At 45.3% G+C, this 16,453-nt stretch overlaps 1 protein-coding gene across 2 annotated transcripts in view; it reads right to left on the bottom strand.

Moving 5' to 3' along the window:
* Positions 1-16,245, bottom strand: part of FKBP1A (FKBP prolyl isomerase 1A) — a 35,809-nt gene extending 19,564 nt beyond the window's left edge. For both annotated transcript variants that reach the window (XM_015099799.4, XM_027977025.2), the window contains exons 1-3: positions 16,117-16,245; positions 15,984-16,031; positions 358-470 (exon numbers count right to left, since the gene is read on the bottom strand). In XM_015099799.4, the coding sequence (XP_014955285.2) occupies positions 358-470; positions 15,984-16,031; positions 16,117-16,153 (198 nt within the window). In that variant the 5' untranslated portion in view covers positions 16,154-16,245. The remainder of the gene's footprint in view (positions 1-357; positions 471-15,983; positions 16,032-16,116) is intronic.
* Positions 16,246-16,453: the final 208 nt, after the last annotated feature.

Here is a 16,453-nt window from a genome sequence, read left to right as displayed (position 1 = left end):
TACTGCAAGATTTGCTTTATTGTGGTGGCCTGAAACCAAGCCTGCAATACTTCCAAGATCTGCCTACACGATGAAGCTCTATGAGGAGAGCTTCCTTCTCTTTTATGTCCTGGTATATCAAGTATCAGAGATTGATTAAGTGCAAAAGAAAAGAGCAGAACAGTGTGTGTGTGTGTGTGTGTGTGTGTGTGTGTCTAAAAGAAGGGGTGAGGGGGGCACTTACAGAAATTCTACAAAAAACATTAATAAAAGGAGCTATTTGGGTGAGGGAGCTAGCAATGAAATTTTTCCTACGCATAAACGTAATTTAAGAAGTAGACACTAAAAAAACAACAACAACAACAAAAGAGAGCATACCTGGGCAACCCCTTCTTCCCAGCCTCGGATCACCTCCTGCTTGCCCAGCACAAACTTGAAGGGCTTGTTTCTGTCCCGGGAGGAATCGAATTTCTTTCCATCTTCAAGCATCCCTGTGGAAAAGGGCAGCTGTAACATGAGTAACGAGGAGGAATGACATGAGGGAAGTGAGAGCCAGCAGGAGAGTGCCTGTCCTAGAGGCCAGCACTGGAAGACCTGGCGGGGTGTCCTAGGATTTCCTGTGTCCTCAGTGGGCCTCTGAGAAGCTGAGGTAGTCCCTCTATTCCAGGCTAGTGAATGTTCTTCCCCAACTCAAAGCAGGAAGTTGATACCAGAGGCAGGCTATCTACCTTGTTCTGGAGAATGGGGAAGCAGACACACTCCTGGCAGGAATTCCCAGCACTCTGGATTTCCTCCCAGACTGAGAGCAACTGTGGGCCCTTTAAGCACACACAGTAGCTCGCAGTCACTCTATGTGCAAGCCATATTCCTCCTTCAATTCACCCATCTCTTATAGAAAGTGGGTAGTGTCAGAACTTAACTGAACTATAGGATACTAGCTGGTATTGGAGAAGGAGCATTGAAAAAGACACCAAAAACTCTGGTTGAACTGTGGGCTTCTAATCTGAGTCAGAGACTGGGCAAGGTACTTTACACACATGAACTTATTCAATCCTTCCCACAGCAAAGGATTCCTGTCCCCACTTCACAGAAGAAGTAACTGAGGCAGAGAGAAGTGAAGTAATGTGGTAAGGCATTAAAGCTAGGCTATAAATCCAAAAACCATTTTCATTCTACCATTCCAGTTTCTCATAAGCCAGACAACCCATACTGGAAACTTCCACTAAAAGGGGGCATTTCAGAGATGGAAATGCCAGGGGATGAGTGTCATGACAAAAGACCAAGAGATACCTGCAACTCCTTGCTCACAAAAGACCAGCACATGGGTTTCTCCAGAAGCCAGTGTCAGCCAATTGTGATAGCTGTCACTGAGGTCTTGAAAACACTCACACCTTCATCCCAGACTGGAAGGGTCCAGCCCGTTGTTGACATATAACTAACACAATACTGATTTCATATGGAGGTGGAGGCGGGGCAACCACTATGGTTCTAAGCAACCCTCTAAAGACCCAGCAAAACACAGAATTCCGCTGTATTTGTATGTTTTCAGAGGTGGAGGGAAATTCCAACCTAAAAAACAGTGTCAACACTGGTAGGTGGAATGGGGAAGCAGAGATCAATTGCCAGCTTTATCACAGTCACCAGACTTTCTGTATTTTGACAAAATAGGAAAATGGGGAGTCATGGGGACAGGAACTACTGTCCTAACAGAGGAGGAGAAGGGACAAATGTCCTAGGGCAGAGTGGGTGATGATACTGCCTGAAGCTGGGAGCTGAGGACTGAAAGGGAGACACAAAGATGGACACAAAGTGACCTGTTGAGACACTGTAAAGCTAGGAACTCAACACCCTAGAACTAACAAGTTCGGGTGTACATGTAGCTCATCTCTTTACCAGAACACAATCACTATCTGATCAAAGACATGATAAATAAACAGTTTTCTATAAATGACAAACTGGGAGAAAACTAGATCTCCACTCTCCATAATACTCACCATAGATGTTCCCTCTAGCCCATTTTAAGCTCTTCACCCACTGATCCTACCCTAAATGAACTCAGCATCAAGGGTGAGAGCAGGCAACGAGAAGCTAGGCATCTCAGAATCCTTTCTCTTTTTCAGGAGCCTTTCCATCCATCTGCCAGAGACTGCTTATAACAAATGAGGAAACCAACTCCAAGGCTATAATTTGCAGGATGCTGAAGGAGGTTATGCAAAAGAGGAAGCAATGTCCATTAAGAAGCAGCAATGAATGTGCATATGATGCTTTCTCGAGTGGGAATTAGGTTTGTCAGTACTGAATGCAGAATATAAGAGAAACTATGATTATCAAAAGTTATTAATAGTTTTGGCCAAGATGGAGGAAAAGGATCAGATTTACCCTTCGATCTAATCAACCAAAAACTGAAACAAAACAACACCAGACAAACCACAGGAAAAAAAGAAAAAGAAACTGAATGAAACCAAAAAGAGGCCAGACTACAGTTACAGCAATGAAGACACTGGACTTTGCAATTAAAGCCTGTGATCCCTGAGAAATAAAACTAACAAGGCGAGAGCTGTGATGTCCCCCCAGCTTATATCCTTGGGAGTTTCCGAGGGAAGAGAACAGAACGGAGTCTACAGGACACACAGCAGGGAGGGGAAGCACTGTAAAAGCAGCTCTCCAGATTTACAGAGTCCCCCATAAGTACTCACCACAGTACTAATCAATGCACATGGCCTGAGGACACCACTCACGGCCTGGAAAAGAACCCATCCAAAAGGTTTACAAGGAACAGTGCTCAGAGCCTACAAAGGACTGGGATCAGTACTGGTTCCCACCAGCTGAACTGAAAAACGTCATGGTTCATGAGGCACGGCATAGGATCTCTGGGAAGATCCCGCCTCAGCAGTGAGGAGTAATCAGCCCCCACCTGAGCGCTGCTCTGGAGGACCCACCTAACAAATCATAAAAGCAAGACTGCAGAGGATCAAACTGCTTCCAAGTAACTCAAGTGTTTACACATAAAAAGCTCAAGAAGATTATTAGGAATAAAATATCCAGCACCCCAAAAGGTAAAATTTACAATGTCTAACATTCAAAGATGGTTGTTGTTCGGTTGCCAAGTCATGCTCAACTCTTTGCAACCCCATGGACTGCAGCACACCAGGCCTCCCTGTCCATCACAATCTCCCGGAGTTTGCCCAAGTTCATGTCCATTACTTCGATGATGCCATCCAACCATCTCATCCTCTGTCGCTCTCTTCTCCTTCTGCCTTCAATCTTTCCCAGCATCAGGCAGTCTTTTCCAGTGAGTCAGCTCACTGCATCAGGTGGCCAAAGGATTGGAGCTTCAGCATCAGTCCTTCCAATGAATATTCAGGGTTGGTTTCCTTTAGGATTGACTGGTTTGATCTCCTTGCTGTCCAAGGGACTCTCAAGAGTCTTCTCCAACAGCCTAATTCAAAAGCATCAATTCTTCGGCATTCAGCCTTCTTTATGGTTCAACTCTCACATCTACACGCAACCACTGAAAAGATCATCAAGGCTACTGTAGCCTTGACTATACAAAACCTTTGCTGGCAAAGTGATGTCTTTGCTTTTTAACACACTATTTAGGTTGGTCATAGTTCTTCCAAGAAGCAATCGTCTTCTAATTTCACAGCTGCAGCCACCATCTGAACCCAAGAAGAGGAAATCTGTCGCTGCTTCCACCTTTTTCCCTTCTATCTGCCATGATGTGATGGGACTGAAGTGGCTGTCTAAGGCAGCTTTATAAATAGCTGAGGAAAGAAGAAAAGCAAAAAGCAAGGGAGAAACGGAAAGGTATACCCAACTGAATGCAGAGTTCCAGAGAATAGCAAGGAGAGACAAGATGGCCTTCTTCAATGACCAATCCAAAGATTACCAAGCATGCAAAGACGCAGGAAAATATGACCCACATGCAACTAGTCAATCAACTGAAACAACCCAGAAGTGACACAGAGGTTAGACTGAGCAGAGGAGGAGGGTAAGACTGAAGTCAAACTTTCAGAGGTGAAAACCGTAATGCCTGAAATGAAAAATATGCTGGGCTTAGAAGAACTGAATGGACATCCAAAGGCAAAAAGTAAAAGCTTGGACCTATACTTCACATCATAATCAAATGTCAACTAAAAATCAGCTCTAAAAAAACACTAAACCTATAAAATTTCTAGATGAACTCATAGGAAAATAATCTTTGTGACTGTGAGTCGCACAAAAATTTCTTAGATATGAGGTGAAAAAGCACACGCCATAAAAGGACAAAATGAACTTCATCAAAAATGAAAACTTCTGCACTTTTAAAGAATACTTTTAAGAGAATGAAAAGTCAAGCCACAAACTGGGAGAAAATCTTTACGGGACATATCTCTCATAAAAGACTTGTGTCCAGAATATGAAAAGAACCCTCAAAAAACTCAGCAAAATAACAGTTAAAAAAGGGCAAACAATATGAATCCATTCTTCACTGAAAAGGATAAAAAATGGCAAATAAGTACATGAAAATATATTCAACACTGTCATCATTAAAAAACGCAAATTAAAACCACTAGGAGGTATGACTACTATCGATTAGAATGTATCCAACTAAAAAGACTCATCATATTATGTACTGGCAGGGATACGGAGGAACTGGAATCCCCACACGCTGCTGGTGGGAATATAAAACAGAAGAGCCACTTTGGAAAACAGCTGGCAGTTGAAACACACACCGCCCATTTGACCCGGTCATTCTACTCCTGGATGTTTATCCAAGAGAAATGGTGCTTTTGGCTATATAAAAATACTCATATACACAAATGCTCATAGCAGACCTACTTGTAATAACCAATAACTGGAACAATCCAAACATCTGCCAGCTGGTAAACAGGTAATTAAATATATCCATATGATAGAAAATTATTCAGCAATAAAAAGGAACGAACTACTGACTCGTGGAACAATGTAACCTCAAAGTAATTATGCTGAGCGAAAGCCAGACAAAACAGTACACATGGTATGATTCCATTTATACAAAACTTTAGAAAAGGCAGACTAACCTATGCTGCCTAGCAGTGGTTGTCAGGGATGGGAAGAAGAGGGAGGTTTCAAAGAGCAACAAAGAAACATATCGAAACTTATGAAATTGTACACATTAAACATGAATAGTTTATTTACTGGATGTCAATTACGCCTCTATAAAACTGTTATTTTAAAAAACAGGAGAAAGGGGAAAAAGTGAGATTTACTAAAATGCTACATGCTTGCTTCCTACACCCAACCAGGCAGTGGATGGCAGGTGCTTCCTCTGTTTTGGGAAGCAGCAGGTAAAGCAGGCAAGTCAGCCTCAGCAGCTGCTCCCATTTTAACTCTGGACATCTCCGTGCCAGAACCAGGAGCCCTTGAACAGCGAAGCCACCTGCCAAGTTAGTGCTGTAATTTCCTAGAGAAAACATTTCTCTCCTGAGAGGAGGCAACTGAGGTTACAGTGCAGACACGACAGCTGATACTCTTTAAGCTCCGAAGGCCATTCTTAGCAAAAACCTGGATCACCAGCATAACCTTCTATTTAAAGAACTGATTCCATTTCTGATTACACACAAATCTATACCTCACGACCCAGAAATTGTCTAGGATAGCTACATACTCTTGACGTCAAAAATTAGCTCTCGTCTTTCCCAACTGAACATGGCTCGAGATCAGACCTGGACTCAAACAGTTCTACGTCCCTGAGGCACTCAGCTCAACCCCTGGCACTCATGAGCACTTTAGGATCTGCTTCATTTGCACAATTTTTAAGAACTAGCAGGACAACCACAAGGCTTTGGACCTCTTCCCTATGTGATAAAAACAATCTGAGGGGTAATCCCAGCCAGAATGGCAGTTTTTTACACTCAGCACCTTTAAATTCCTCAGCAAACTCCGGGCTCTCCAGTTAAAAGCACAAGGCCACGGAAGGAGCAAAAGCTATGGCTGCTTGTAAAGCCAAGTCAAGTCACTTAGTTGTGTCCGACTCTTTGTGACCCCATGGACTGCAGCCCACCAGGCTCCTCAGTCCATGGGATTCTCCAGACAAGAATACTGGAGTGGGTTGACAATTTCCTTCTCCAGGGGATCTTCCCGACCCAGGGATCGAACCCAGGTCTCCCGCATTGGAGGCAGACGCTTTAACCTCTGAGCCACCAGGGAAGCCATGGCTGCCTGCGCGGGACTGTTAAATTGGCCCCTGGCTGCAATGCAGTTGATATCACCTTCACCTGGGTCTACTCCCAAGCTGTTTTAGCTGTTCTTTGGGGAAGAATCAAACTCAGATCCCTGGAGAGGGAACAGGAGGGCTTTAAAAAAAAGAGAGAGCATATGCATGATAGTGGGGAAGTCTCCAGGTCCTCTCCTGGCAGGATCCCGCTCACAGCATGGCTTTCTGCTGCCTGTCTGTTATGGAGGGCTCATTTTTTGCTCAAAAGGAATCAGGAGAGGCAGACCTGGGCAGCAGCTGCTAAGCAAAGGCCCCTTGGACTGTTTCCAGACGCTTGGCCCATGTCACAGAAGCAGTGGTTAAGACCCAAGGCCAGGGAATTCCCTGGTGGTCCAGTGGTTAAGGATCTGACTCTCACTGCCAAGGGCCTGGGTTCAATCCCTAGTCAGCAAAGATCCAGCATGGCACGCAGCCAAAAAATAAAAATACATAAATAATGCATTAAAAAGAAAATAAAAATCTTAAAAAAAAAAAAAAAGGGGGAGGAGGACCCAGGGCTAGCATTTGCAGATTCTGGAGAACCCTTGGGTTGTCATTTCACTTAACAGGAAAGACAACACTTCTAGCGCACTCTGCTTCATGGAAGGCAGAGTTCCCAGATACCCCCTACTGGGTAAGGGAAGATGACTTAGGAAGGCATGAATCTATGGCCTCACCACATGTTGTAGTAAAAGCTCATGATTCACAATGTGATTTTCATTAGCTGATGCATCTTTGTAGGTGGTTTTCACAAGAAACATTTTGCAGGGCCCCAAATATGAAAAGTTTTAGAACACCACCAACCAACAATAAAAAAAAAAACTTAAACCAAACAACAAAACAGAATATCCCAAACCCCAAACTTTCAAAACTATATAAAGTTCCTGCTACTTACAGTTGCGAGAGGGAGAAAGAACTTCTACTTTCAACTTAATACCAATTAGTTTTTTAAGGAATCTGCATACTGTTCTCCAAAACAGCTAGTATCAATTTACATTCCCACCAACAGTGCAAGAGGGTTCCCTTTTCTCCACATCCTCTATTTATTGTTCACAGACTTTTCGATGATAGCCATTCTGACAGGTATGAGATGATACCTCACTGTAGTTTTGATTTGCATTTCTCTAATGATGAGCAATGTTGAGCATCTTTTCATGTGTTTATTAGCCATCTGTATGTCTTCTTTGCAGAACTATCTGTTTAGGCCTTCTGCCCACTTTTTGATAGTGTTGGTTTGTCTTCCTGGTATTGAGTTGCCTGAGCTGCTTGTATATTTTAGAGATTAATCCTTTGTCAGTTGCTTCATTTACTACTATTTTCTCCCATTCTGATGGCTGTCTTTTCACCTTGATTAGTTTCCTTCATTGTGCAAAAGCTTTTAAGTTTAATTAGGTCCATTTTTTTTTTTAAATTTCCATTACTCTAGGAGGTGGGTCATAGAGGATCTTGCTGTGATTTATGTCAGTGTGTTTTGCCTATGTTTTCCTCTAAGAGTTTTATATAGTTTCTGGTCTTACATTTAGGTCTTTAATCCATTTTTAGTTCATTTTTGTGTATGGTGTTAGGAAGTGTTCTAATTTCATTCTCTTACATGCAGCTGTCCAGTTTTCCCAGCACTGCTTATTGAAGAGGCTTTTTCTTTATTGTATATTTTTGCCTCCTTTGTCAAAAATAAGGTGCCCATAGGTGTGGGGATTTATCCCCAGGCTTTCTATCTTGTTCCACTGGTCTACATTTCTGTTTTTGTGCAAGTACAATACTGTCTTGATAACTGTAGTTTTGTAGTATAGTCTGAAATCAGGAAGGTTGATCCCTCTAGTTCCATTTTTCTTTCTCAAGATTGCTTTTGGTTATTCAGGGTATTTTATGTTTCCATACAAACTGTGCATTTTTTATACTTCTGTGAAAAATACAATTGGTAATTTGATAGGGCCTGCACTGAATTTGTAGATTGCTCTGTGTAGTCATTTTGACAATACTGATTCAATCCAAGAACATGGCATATCTGTTTGTTTGTAGTCTTTGATTTCTTTCATCAGTGTCTTACAGTCTTCTGCATACAGGTCTGTTGTCTCTTTAGGTAGGTTTATTCCTAGGTATTTTATTCATTTAGTTGCAATGGTGAATGGGATTGTTTCCTTCATTTCTGATTTTTTATTGCTACCATATACAAAAGTAAGGGACTTCTGTGTATTAATTTTATATCGTCCAACTTTACTAAATTCAATGATTAGCTCTAGTGGTTTTTTGGTAGCATTTTTAGGGTTTTCTATGTATAGTATCACATCATCTGCACATAGTGAGTTTTACTTTTTCTTTTCCAATCTGGATTCCTTTTATTTCTTTTTCTTCTCTGAATGCCATGGCAAGGACTTTCAAAACTATACTGAATAATGGTTAGAGTGGGCACCCTTGTCTTACTCCTGATCTTAGAGGAAATGCTTTCAGTTTCTTACCATTGAGAATAATGTTTGCTATGGGTTTGTCATATATGGCCTTTACTATGTCGAGGTATGTTCCTTCTATGCAGATTTTCTGTTTTTTATCATAAATGAATGTTGGAATTCTGTTGATAGCTTTCTCTGCATCTACTGAGATGATCATATGGTTTTTATTTTTCAATTTTGTTAATCTGGTGTATCACACTGATTGATTTGCGCATAATGAAGAATCTTTGCATCCCTGGGATAAACTCCAGGATTAATCTCCAAAATATATAAGAGCTCATACAGCTCAATACCAGAACAAACAACTCAATCAAAAAGTGGGCAGAAGACCTAATAGAAGTATGATACCAATCAGAACAGGAATGCAGACTTTCCACACTCCAGCTGAAGTCTAAGGCCAAGTCCTAACTGACCACTTGAAACAGTCACTGGGTACCTACTCCATGCCAAGCACCAAAGCAGAGACCCTGGAGACCACCAGCCCTGTGGGGCTGACTTCCTGGTGCCTGCAGTCTCCTAGGGAAAGAGCAGATGTAACTACACACTGCCTGATGGGCACCTTGTTAGAGATAGAGGCCTAAGTGTGTGCACACATCTGAAGTGTCACTTTAGCCAAGGGTCAGGGGAGCCCACCGAGGGGGTGTCATTTAAGCTGCAAGAGCAGCCTGCCCTGGCGAGAAATGGAGGCAGTGTGGCAGGCCAGAGGCCTTCCTCGGGGGAAAGGCTGATGTGTTTGGGGGAACTGAATGCAGGCCAGGGTGGCCTGAGTTCCTGGGAAGGGAAAAGGAAACACAAAGAGAGCAGAGACAGCAGCAGCCAGAAGCAGATTATCCCCCCTTTTCTTTCCCTTTCCTCCTCCTGCTCTTTGTGCTACTAGAATTTATCAGGCCAAAGTTAAAGGGGCCCAAGGGAATACATGCCTAAGTTGTTCAAAACACCTCCAGCCTTTTCCATGGAAAACAGTAGATGACAATACTGTTTTTAGGGAAAATTCCAAGGCAGACAAATGAGCCTTAGTTTATAGACACAATGAACTGTATCTATAACATTTCAACTATTTTATAGAAAATCAAGGTAGTGGAAGGAGTTACACACAACCAGGAGAAAACAATGAGACAGACATGGGGATACTCTAATCAGAACTTTACAAAAATCAGTTTTAAATCACCAAACATGTCCAAGTTAAAAATTTTATTGTATAAATTATATCCAATAAAGCTGTCAATAAAAAAAGTCTGAGACCCATTGCAAGGAACCAGAGTTCTTGGGAGAGAGGCGACTAATGCAAGGAACAGAACAGTGAAACCAAGGAAATGATTAAAAACAGTGGAAGCATGTCAAAAAGGCAGGGTCTGTGTGCATGCACACTCAGGCACTTCAGTCGTGTCCAACCCTTTGTGACCCTAAGGGCTACAGCCCACCGTTCACGGGATTTTTGTGACAAGAATACTGAAGTGGGTTTCCATGCCCTCCTCCAGGGGATCTTCTTGACCCAGGGATCGAACCCGCGTCTCCTGTGTCTTCTGCACTGCAGGCAGATTCTTTACTGCTGACCCAGCCAGGAAGCCCCCCTGAAGGGGCTCCTACTGGCCAAATCTGGGACAAGAGTTATCAAAAAGAATAATGAATAGCAATGATTTTAAGGCCCCGAGTAAAATATGAGTCCCTAGTATACTAAAGATAAATAAATAAATAGATGGGGAGAGTCACTTGTCGCCATGGAGGATGACTGTAAAACCAATTCCTGATCTTAAAATTGATAATTAAAGGGAAAGAATTCAGCTTTACCCTGGGTTATCGAAGAGCAGTTAATAAATGTGGAAGATATGAAAAAAAAGTTTTTAATTACCATTTTGTAAATTAAATGCCAATGGAACAGTTTTTTCAGGTAAGAATCATCAACTGATATAAAAATCAGTAGGTAAAAGGCTGGTGAGTAGCAGGTCACACACAGGATGTCCAAGCCCTTTGACAATGGCCCCGTTAATTCAAACGGTAAAATGCATAATCACAAAAAAGATCACAAATAGTGATGTTCCCCATGGTATGCCGAGTATGAAGTACACAGCATCATGTTAGAAGTCTTCACACTAAAATGTTTTAACCAGAAACTGTTTAGACATTTCAACTCCTAGTTTACAGGAAATCAAGATAGTGGAAGGAGTTATACAACAGTCAGGAATAAACAATGAGATAGATGTGGGGGTATTCTATAACAATAAGTGCTCTCTTTGGAAAACCAGTGAGATATGAAGACTCTTCTGGATGTTTACTATAGACATAATTTCCAACTGAACTTTTTTTTTTTTTTACGCTGTTGAAAAACACTGAAGACAACTGGGGTCGTTTCAATATGCATTTGGCTTTAGATACTATTGAATCATTTAAAATTTTCTCAGATGTGACCAGAATTAGGATAGGGAGAATACTCTCATTCTTATAGCATGCTCAAGTACTTAGAAAAAAAGTATCATGTCAGCAGCTTCTAATGGCTCAGCTAAAAACTCAATATAGATTATATCTATTTACATATACCTGTAAGTAGACCGAACTGACAAACATGACAAAATGTCAGCCATCGTGGAATCTAGGTGGTGGGCACATGGGTAATTACTGTTCTATTTTGATTTTTCTCTAATTCTGACAACTTTACAAATAACAGTTGCACACAGATGCAATAATTCTATGAGATCTTTAGTTTATTTAAGACAAGTGAGCCTTCTTCTGTTCTCATCTGTGGAAGAAGAAAGCTGGCATCCATGTGATTCCGTATTTTGGTAATCACAATCCCAGAAAAAGGAAAATAACATTTCCATAGCAAGGTCCATTTGCAAAATGTTACAATCCAATTATGCTAAGGAAACTTGAAGGTAAAAGGACTGACACTTTAACTGGCACACACTAGTGAGCTGGTATAGCCCAACCCTGACCGTCTTACACCCACCAAGAATCAGTAACAAATACTGAAACTCCTTTCATCTCCAAATTAAAGAGAAGAGCTGCAGTGTTCTTAGGCAAAATACTCTGCAGGCAATGCGGAGGCCTGTTTTAAGATGAACCTTCACTCAGATTCATCTTTTTTATTTCCTCATCTGTGAAACGGAAGGGTCTCAGCCTATGCCACTCTGCCAACACTAAACTGAGGGATGATAAGACACCTTGCGCTGGGGACACAGGGGCCTTTCGTGACACAATGCGCAATTACAGCATCACTGTTGTTGCTGCCCCTCCCAGATGCACTGCCCCCCGCAACTCCTCACAGCAGGCACTGTTTCTCCCATTTTTAATAGATGGCATACGGAAGCTGAGAAAAGTGGATCACGTGCCCAAGCTAAAATCTGAACCCAGTAAAGGACCCACATCTTCTTTGGGGATCACTGTCCTTGTGGTACCACTTCTGCACACCTGCCCTTGGCACGCTCTAAACACCCAGGACACAACGAGGGCCCTGTTTCCGCACTGCCACCAACACTCCAGCGTCCACACAGTAGCTAGAAGGCAGGCGATTCTGTTAAAATCCAGATCAGCTCGTGACTCCCATCTCAGAAAGCAAGCCCCACCATTACCTCATCTACTACCGTCTCCCTCGCACAATCCACTCCAGCTAATACACCAAGTCATGCTCCAGCCGCAGGGCCTCTGTGCTAGCCCCTCTCTCTGCCTAGAAGACTGTTCTTGACAGCCACATCAGTCACTCCCACCTTCCTTTGGACCAATATTAAGTGTCATTTTGTAAGAAGTTTTTTCCAACCACCCTCACTACAAGCTGTAAAGCTCCATCCCAGGCCCTCACACTGCTTTAACCTCTCTCCACAGAGCTCCTCACCACCCAATGTGTCAGACCTTCATGCTGCTAGTCGCTTCCCCACCAGACCAGGCCTTTGTTCAGCTCACTGGCTGTGTCCCCAGTGCCTGGCTGGTTTCTGTTGCTCAATAATTATCGGCTGTAGGAAGGAAAAGGGTCCTGCTGTGGCCCTGCCCAAACAGTTACAGTCTGCCTGCCTGAAGCCGGCACACATCGGGGGAAGCCATCTGAGCAGTCTCTGCTGGGGGCGAGCCTTCCTCCAGACCCTCCAGACATCGGATCACCAGCCAAGAAACACTCAGCAGGGGAGGGGGTGGAATAAAGCAGGGAGGAGAGAGGAGACAGAGGCTAAAGAAAAGCAGCAGGTGGGGAGGGGAGCTGCAGTGTCCCTTCAAGTGGACCTCCTGAGGTGATGAAGCCGAGGCATCCTTGGTTTTTCTCAGTCAGAAGTCAGGCTACAGACAAGTTAAATCTGATCCCAAGGACAAGATGTCAACTATAAAAAAAGAATTCCTCAATCCACTTGAGGTTGCTCTAACAATGGCAGGCACGTGGCCTGCTGATGTGAGTATAAGGGACATAAGCTTAGCAATGTGTCAGGACAAGCTCAATAATAAAGTTGATGAAGCTACTGGAGGCAAGGAGGGAGCCATGAGGATCCACTTGATCCTCAAGGTACCTATTAGGTTATCTTTCCACTTCCTCCCTCTCACCTCAATGCCTGCCTGTCATGCTACCAGGAGGGCCTTGGCTAAAGACAGTACAGTTTTCACCTTCCCTTCTGACATCACGTAGATGTGGCATAGGCCTTTCTTTGAGGCCGTGCTCATGCTGTGCTCTGCTAGAGGCTATAGAAGTTACCAGAGGGAGCCTGGAGAGTGGCATCCAGGATACAACTGGCAGTCACCAGGAGCATTTAGAACATTCATGTGGTCAAAGCCAGCCTGTGCTAATCATATTCCTGATGACCAAGAGAAGATTTTGGCTTCCTTATTTCCAACGCTGATCCTTTGAAGCTGCTCCTAAATCAGCAGCAGCAGTTACCTGGCCAGAGCAGACTGGATCTAGAGAATTCACATGACCCGAACCTGGGTCAATCAGATTCTCCGTCCTAGGAACTGTAACCACTGGAGCCACACAGCCAAGTAGTCTGAGCTAGCTATGCAAAAAAAGACAGAGAAACAGGGGGCAGGGGTGGGAGGTGGGCACACAGGGATGCCCACCATCAATGACTTGGGAGCAGCAGAGAAACAGCCCTAACAGGAGACTACTGATAGGTGGGTAGAGAAAAACAAGATGAAAACTAGGAGGATCATGAGAATTTCTTCTCCTCGAGGTTCAGTGAGGAGAGGTTCTCTTGTATTTGAGGACCCTCAGATTTTTATGATACTCTTCACCATGTTCCCTCAAGATGGATTCTGTTCCAAGCGGCTTTTAAGTCACTCAACTGCTACAGATGAAATCTCAAAGCACTTACCCATTCCTCTCATGCCCCCACAGGTCTCAAACAGGTTCTTCCTGGGAGGCTGATGGCAAAGACCCACAGGAACAAAGAAGCCTGCCCAAGAACAGCCTATTCTGTGAGCATGAGGCAGAGCTGGCTTCTCACCAGGGTGTCTTTGTAGGGCTTATCAAAACTGAAATAAAAAAGAAAGCTTTTGTCCTAACGCATGCCAGGGTCGCACTGCTGTTCTGGGAACATGTGGGTGGGTGCCACCCTCAAGGAAAACTCAGACTTGGAGAAGAGGCACTGGGAGCCCTGATGGTGTTCTGGGTGCCACAGCCATCTGTTCTCTTAGGAAAAGCCTCCAGACATGCGTTGTGGGGACACTTCACCAAGAGGCACAGTGAAACTTCGTTCTGCTGACATGCTGGTGTCCAGTCCTGCCATCAGCACCAGAAGATGGGTGAGCCAAGGATAAGGGGCACAGACTTGGGAATGAGCCAGGTGGAGCCAATTAACCTAATGTAACTAGAAACTGGGAGGAGAGGGGGGAGAAGGCAACTCATCACCTCTCTGAGTCCCTGCCCCAGTTGGCTGTGGGAACTGAATGAACTGCCCACTCACCTAGCACTGTAAAAGGCAATGGTTATTACTCTTCTCATCTCACAGATCAAAATCAACCAAACTGACATGTTCTCTTCCACTAGACCTCCCGGGCTCAGGTGCTGACCACAGTCTATAAAGACAACCATTTAAAACATCAAAACCACTTTACAGTTTCTTTTGTAGGTATGAAATAGTTCCCTACCAAGATAGGTTTCAATACTTCCTCCTATGGTAGCCTTTTTAAAAGTTCTATCCCTAACCCCCTATACACCCACCCTCTTTTCTACACAGGGAGAAGGGCCAGAGGAATAAAAAACCCAGAGAAATAAAAGGGCACCAGAGAGGAGAATGTTAGCTGCCTTTTTCCCTTCCCAAGGAAAAGTCATTTCCCTCACAGAGGGCTCCCCCCATGATCTGAGAGAGAAAAGGCAAGAGCTTATCCCCGAGCAGCAGGTTCAGAACTGCCTACAGCCTACTTGAGGGGGTGGGGGAGCAGAGAGACATAGAGGAAGGAGGAGGAGGAACAGAGGAAAGGGTGGGAAGGAGGAAAAAGGGAAGGAGGAAGGGGAGGGAAGGTTGTTCATATTAACAACTGTGGCTACACCAATCACCAGCACCCACTACAGCTAAGTCTCCGCCTGCTCAGCCTCCCCCCTCCCCTCCCTACCAAGTACAACCTAAGCGAACCTTGTAAGGGCATAGAGTAAAAAATGGTCTCAAGGAATATGACTGTCATGTTAAAATTCTGGTTGAGAGTCTAATACTTCCTTTGGCTTATAATACTGTTTGTTTTCCTAACTGGGCCTCAGTTTCCTTATCTTTTGAACGGGGTTAAGTCTCTACTCTTAGAAGGACTGGGGAGGCTAAATTATATGTCAACCCGGGCCATCACCGCCACTGAGGCCAGGATTTGTAAAGTGGCTCAAAACTAAGAAAAGGAAAGGGACGGTGCAGATCTAATTTCTCCAAGGCCAGGCTGGGCCAGAGCAAAGACTTAGAAAGCGGGATGTCTCCCCACCCACAGCGCGGCCCGAGTTCCCACGGACTAGGAATTACCTCGCCCTTCTTATCTCCATCGAAGGGTGGGGCGGAAGCGGGAATAGGGTGTAAACCGGGCACAGAAATGCTATAAATCCTCTCTGATGGTCCCTGGCCAGAGCTCTGCCCATCCTGAGCTTGTGACCTTGGACAAGTGACTTCGCCGCCCCAAGCCTCAGTTTCCCCATCCGCGATGTGGGCAGAACGGCAGCATCTCTGACACAGAACCGCTTTCGAAGTGCGGAATAAAGTCCGGCCCGCGCGCCGGCTCGGACCGCCCGAGGTTTGGCAGGCCCGACGCTGCCCCCTCGGGGGCGCTGCCACCATCCAGGCCTCGGCCTCGGGCCACGCGGGCCTGCCGCCGCCACGCCCCAGGCCTTTGCCCCCAGGCCGCGCCGGCTGCCCCCCGACCCCCGAGGCGCCCCCTACCCCGGTCCTGCGACTCACCCGTGTAGTGCACCACGCAGGTCTGGCCACGCTTCGGGAAGGTGCGCCCTGAGGAGACAGACAGACGCGCGAGGTGAGCGGATGCGCGCGGTGGCCGGGGCAGCCCGGGGGTACCGGGCGCGCGCCTACTCACCGTCTCCGGGAGAGATGGTCTCCACCTGCACTCCCATGGCTGCGGTAGCGGCGGACGCTGGGTTGGCCGACGGGCGGCGCGACGGGCAGCGTGGACCGAGACCGGATCTCGCGGCGATTCCGCGGCTCTGCCTCGACCCTCCGCGCTACGGCTGCGCACGCGCGCGCCCCCGCACGCCCCGCCCTGCGTGCGCGCCCCACACGGCGCGCACGTCCCCGGAGCCCCGGCCGCGGGGCCGTGGGGGGAGGGGGGCGGGGAAACCGGAAACCCGGAAGCCCCGAAGCCTCCGGATGCTGTCTTTCAGAGGGGCCGGGCTGCTTCCCCCACCGTTCCTTTC

This window comes from Ovis aries, chromosome 13, assembly GCF_016772045.2.
Source record: "Ovis aries strain OAR_USU_Benz2616 breed Rambouillet chromosome 13, ARS-UI_Ramb_v3.0, whole genome shotgun sequence".
Lineage (NCBI taxonomy): Eukaryota > Metazoa > Chordata > Mammalia > Artiodactyla > Bovidae > Ovis > Ovis aries.
The sequence above is the reverse complement of the archived record's forward strand: the minus strand, read 5'-3'. Positions and strand labels throughout refer to the sequence as shown.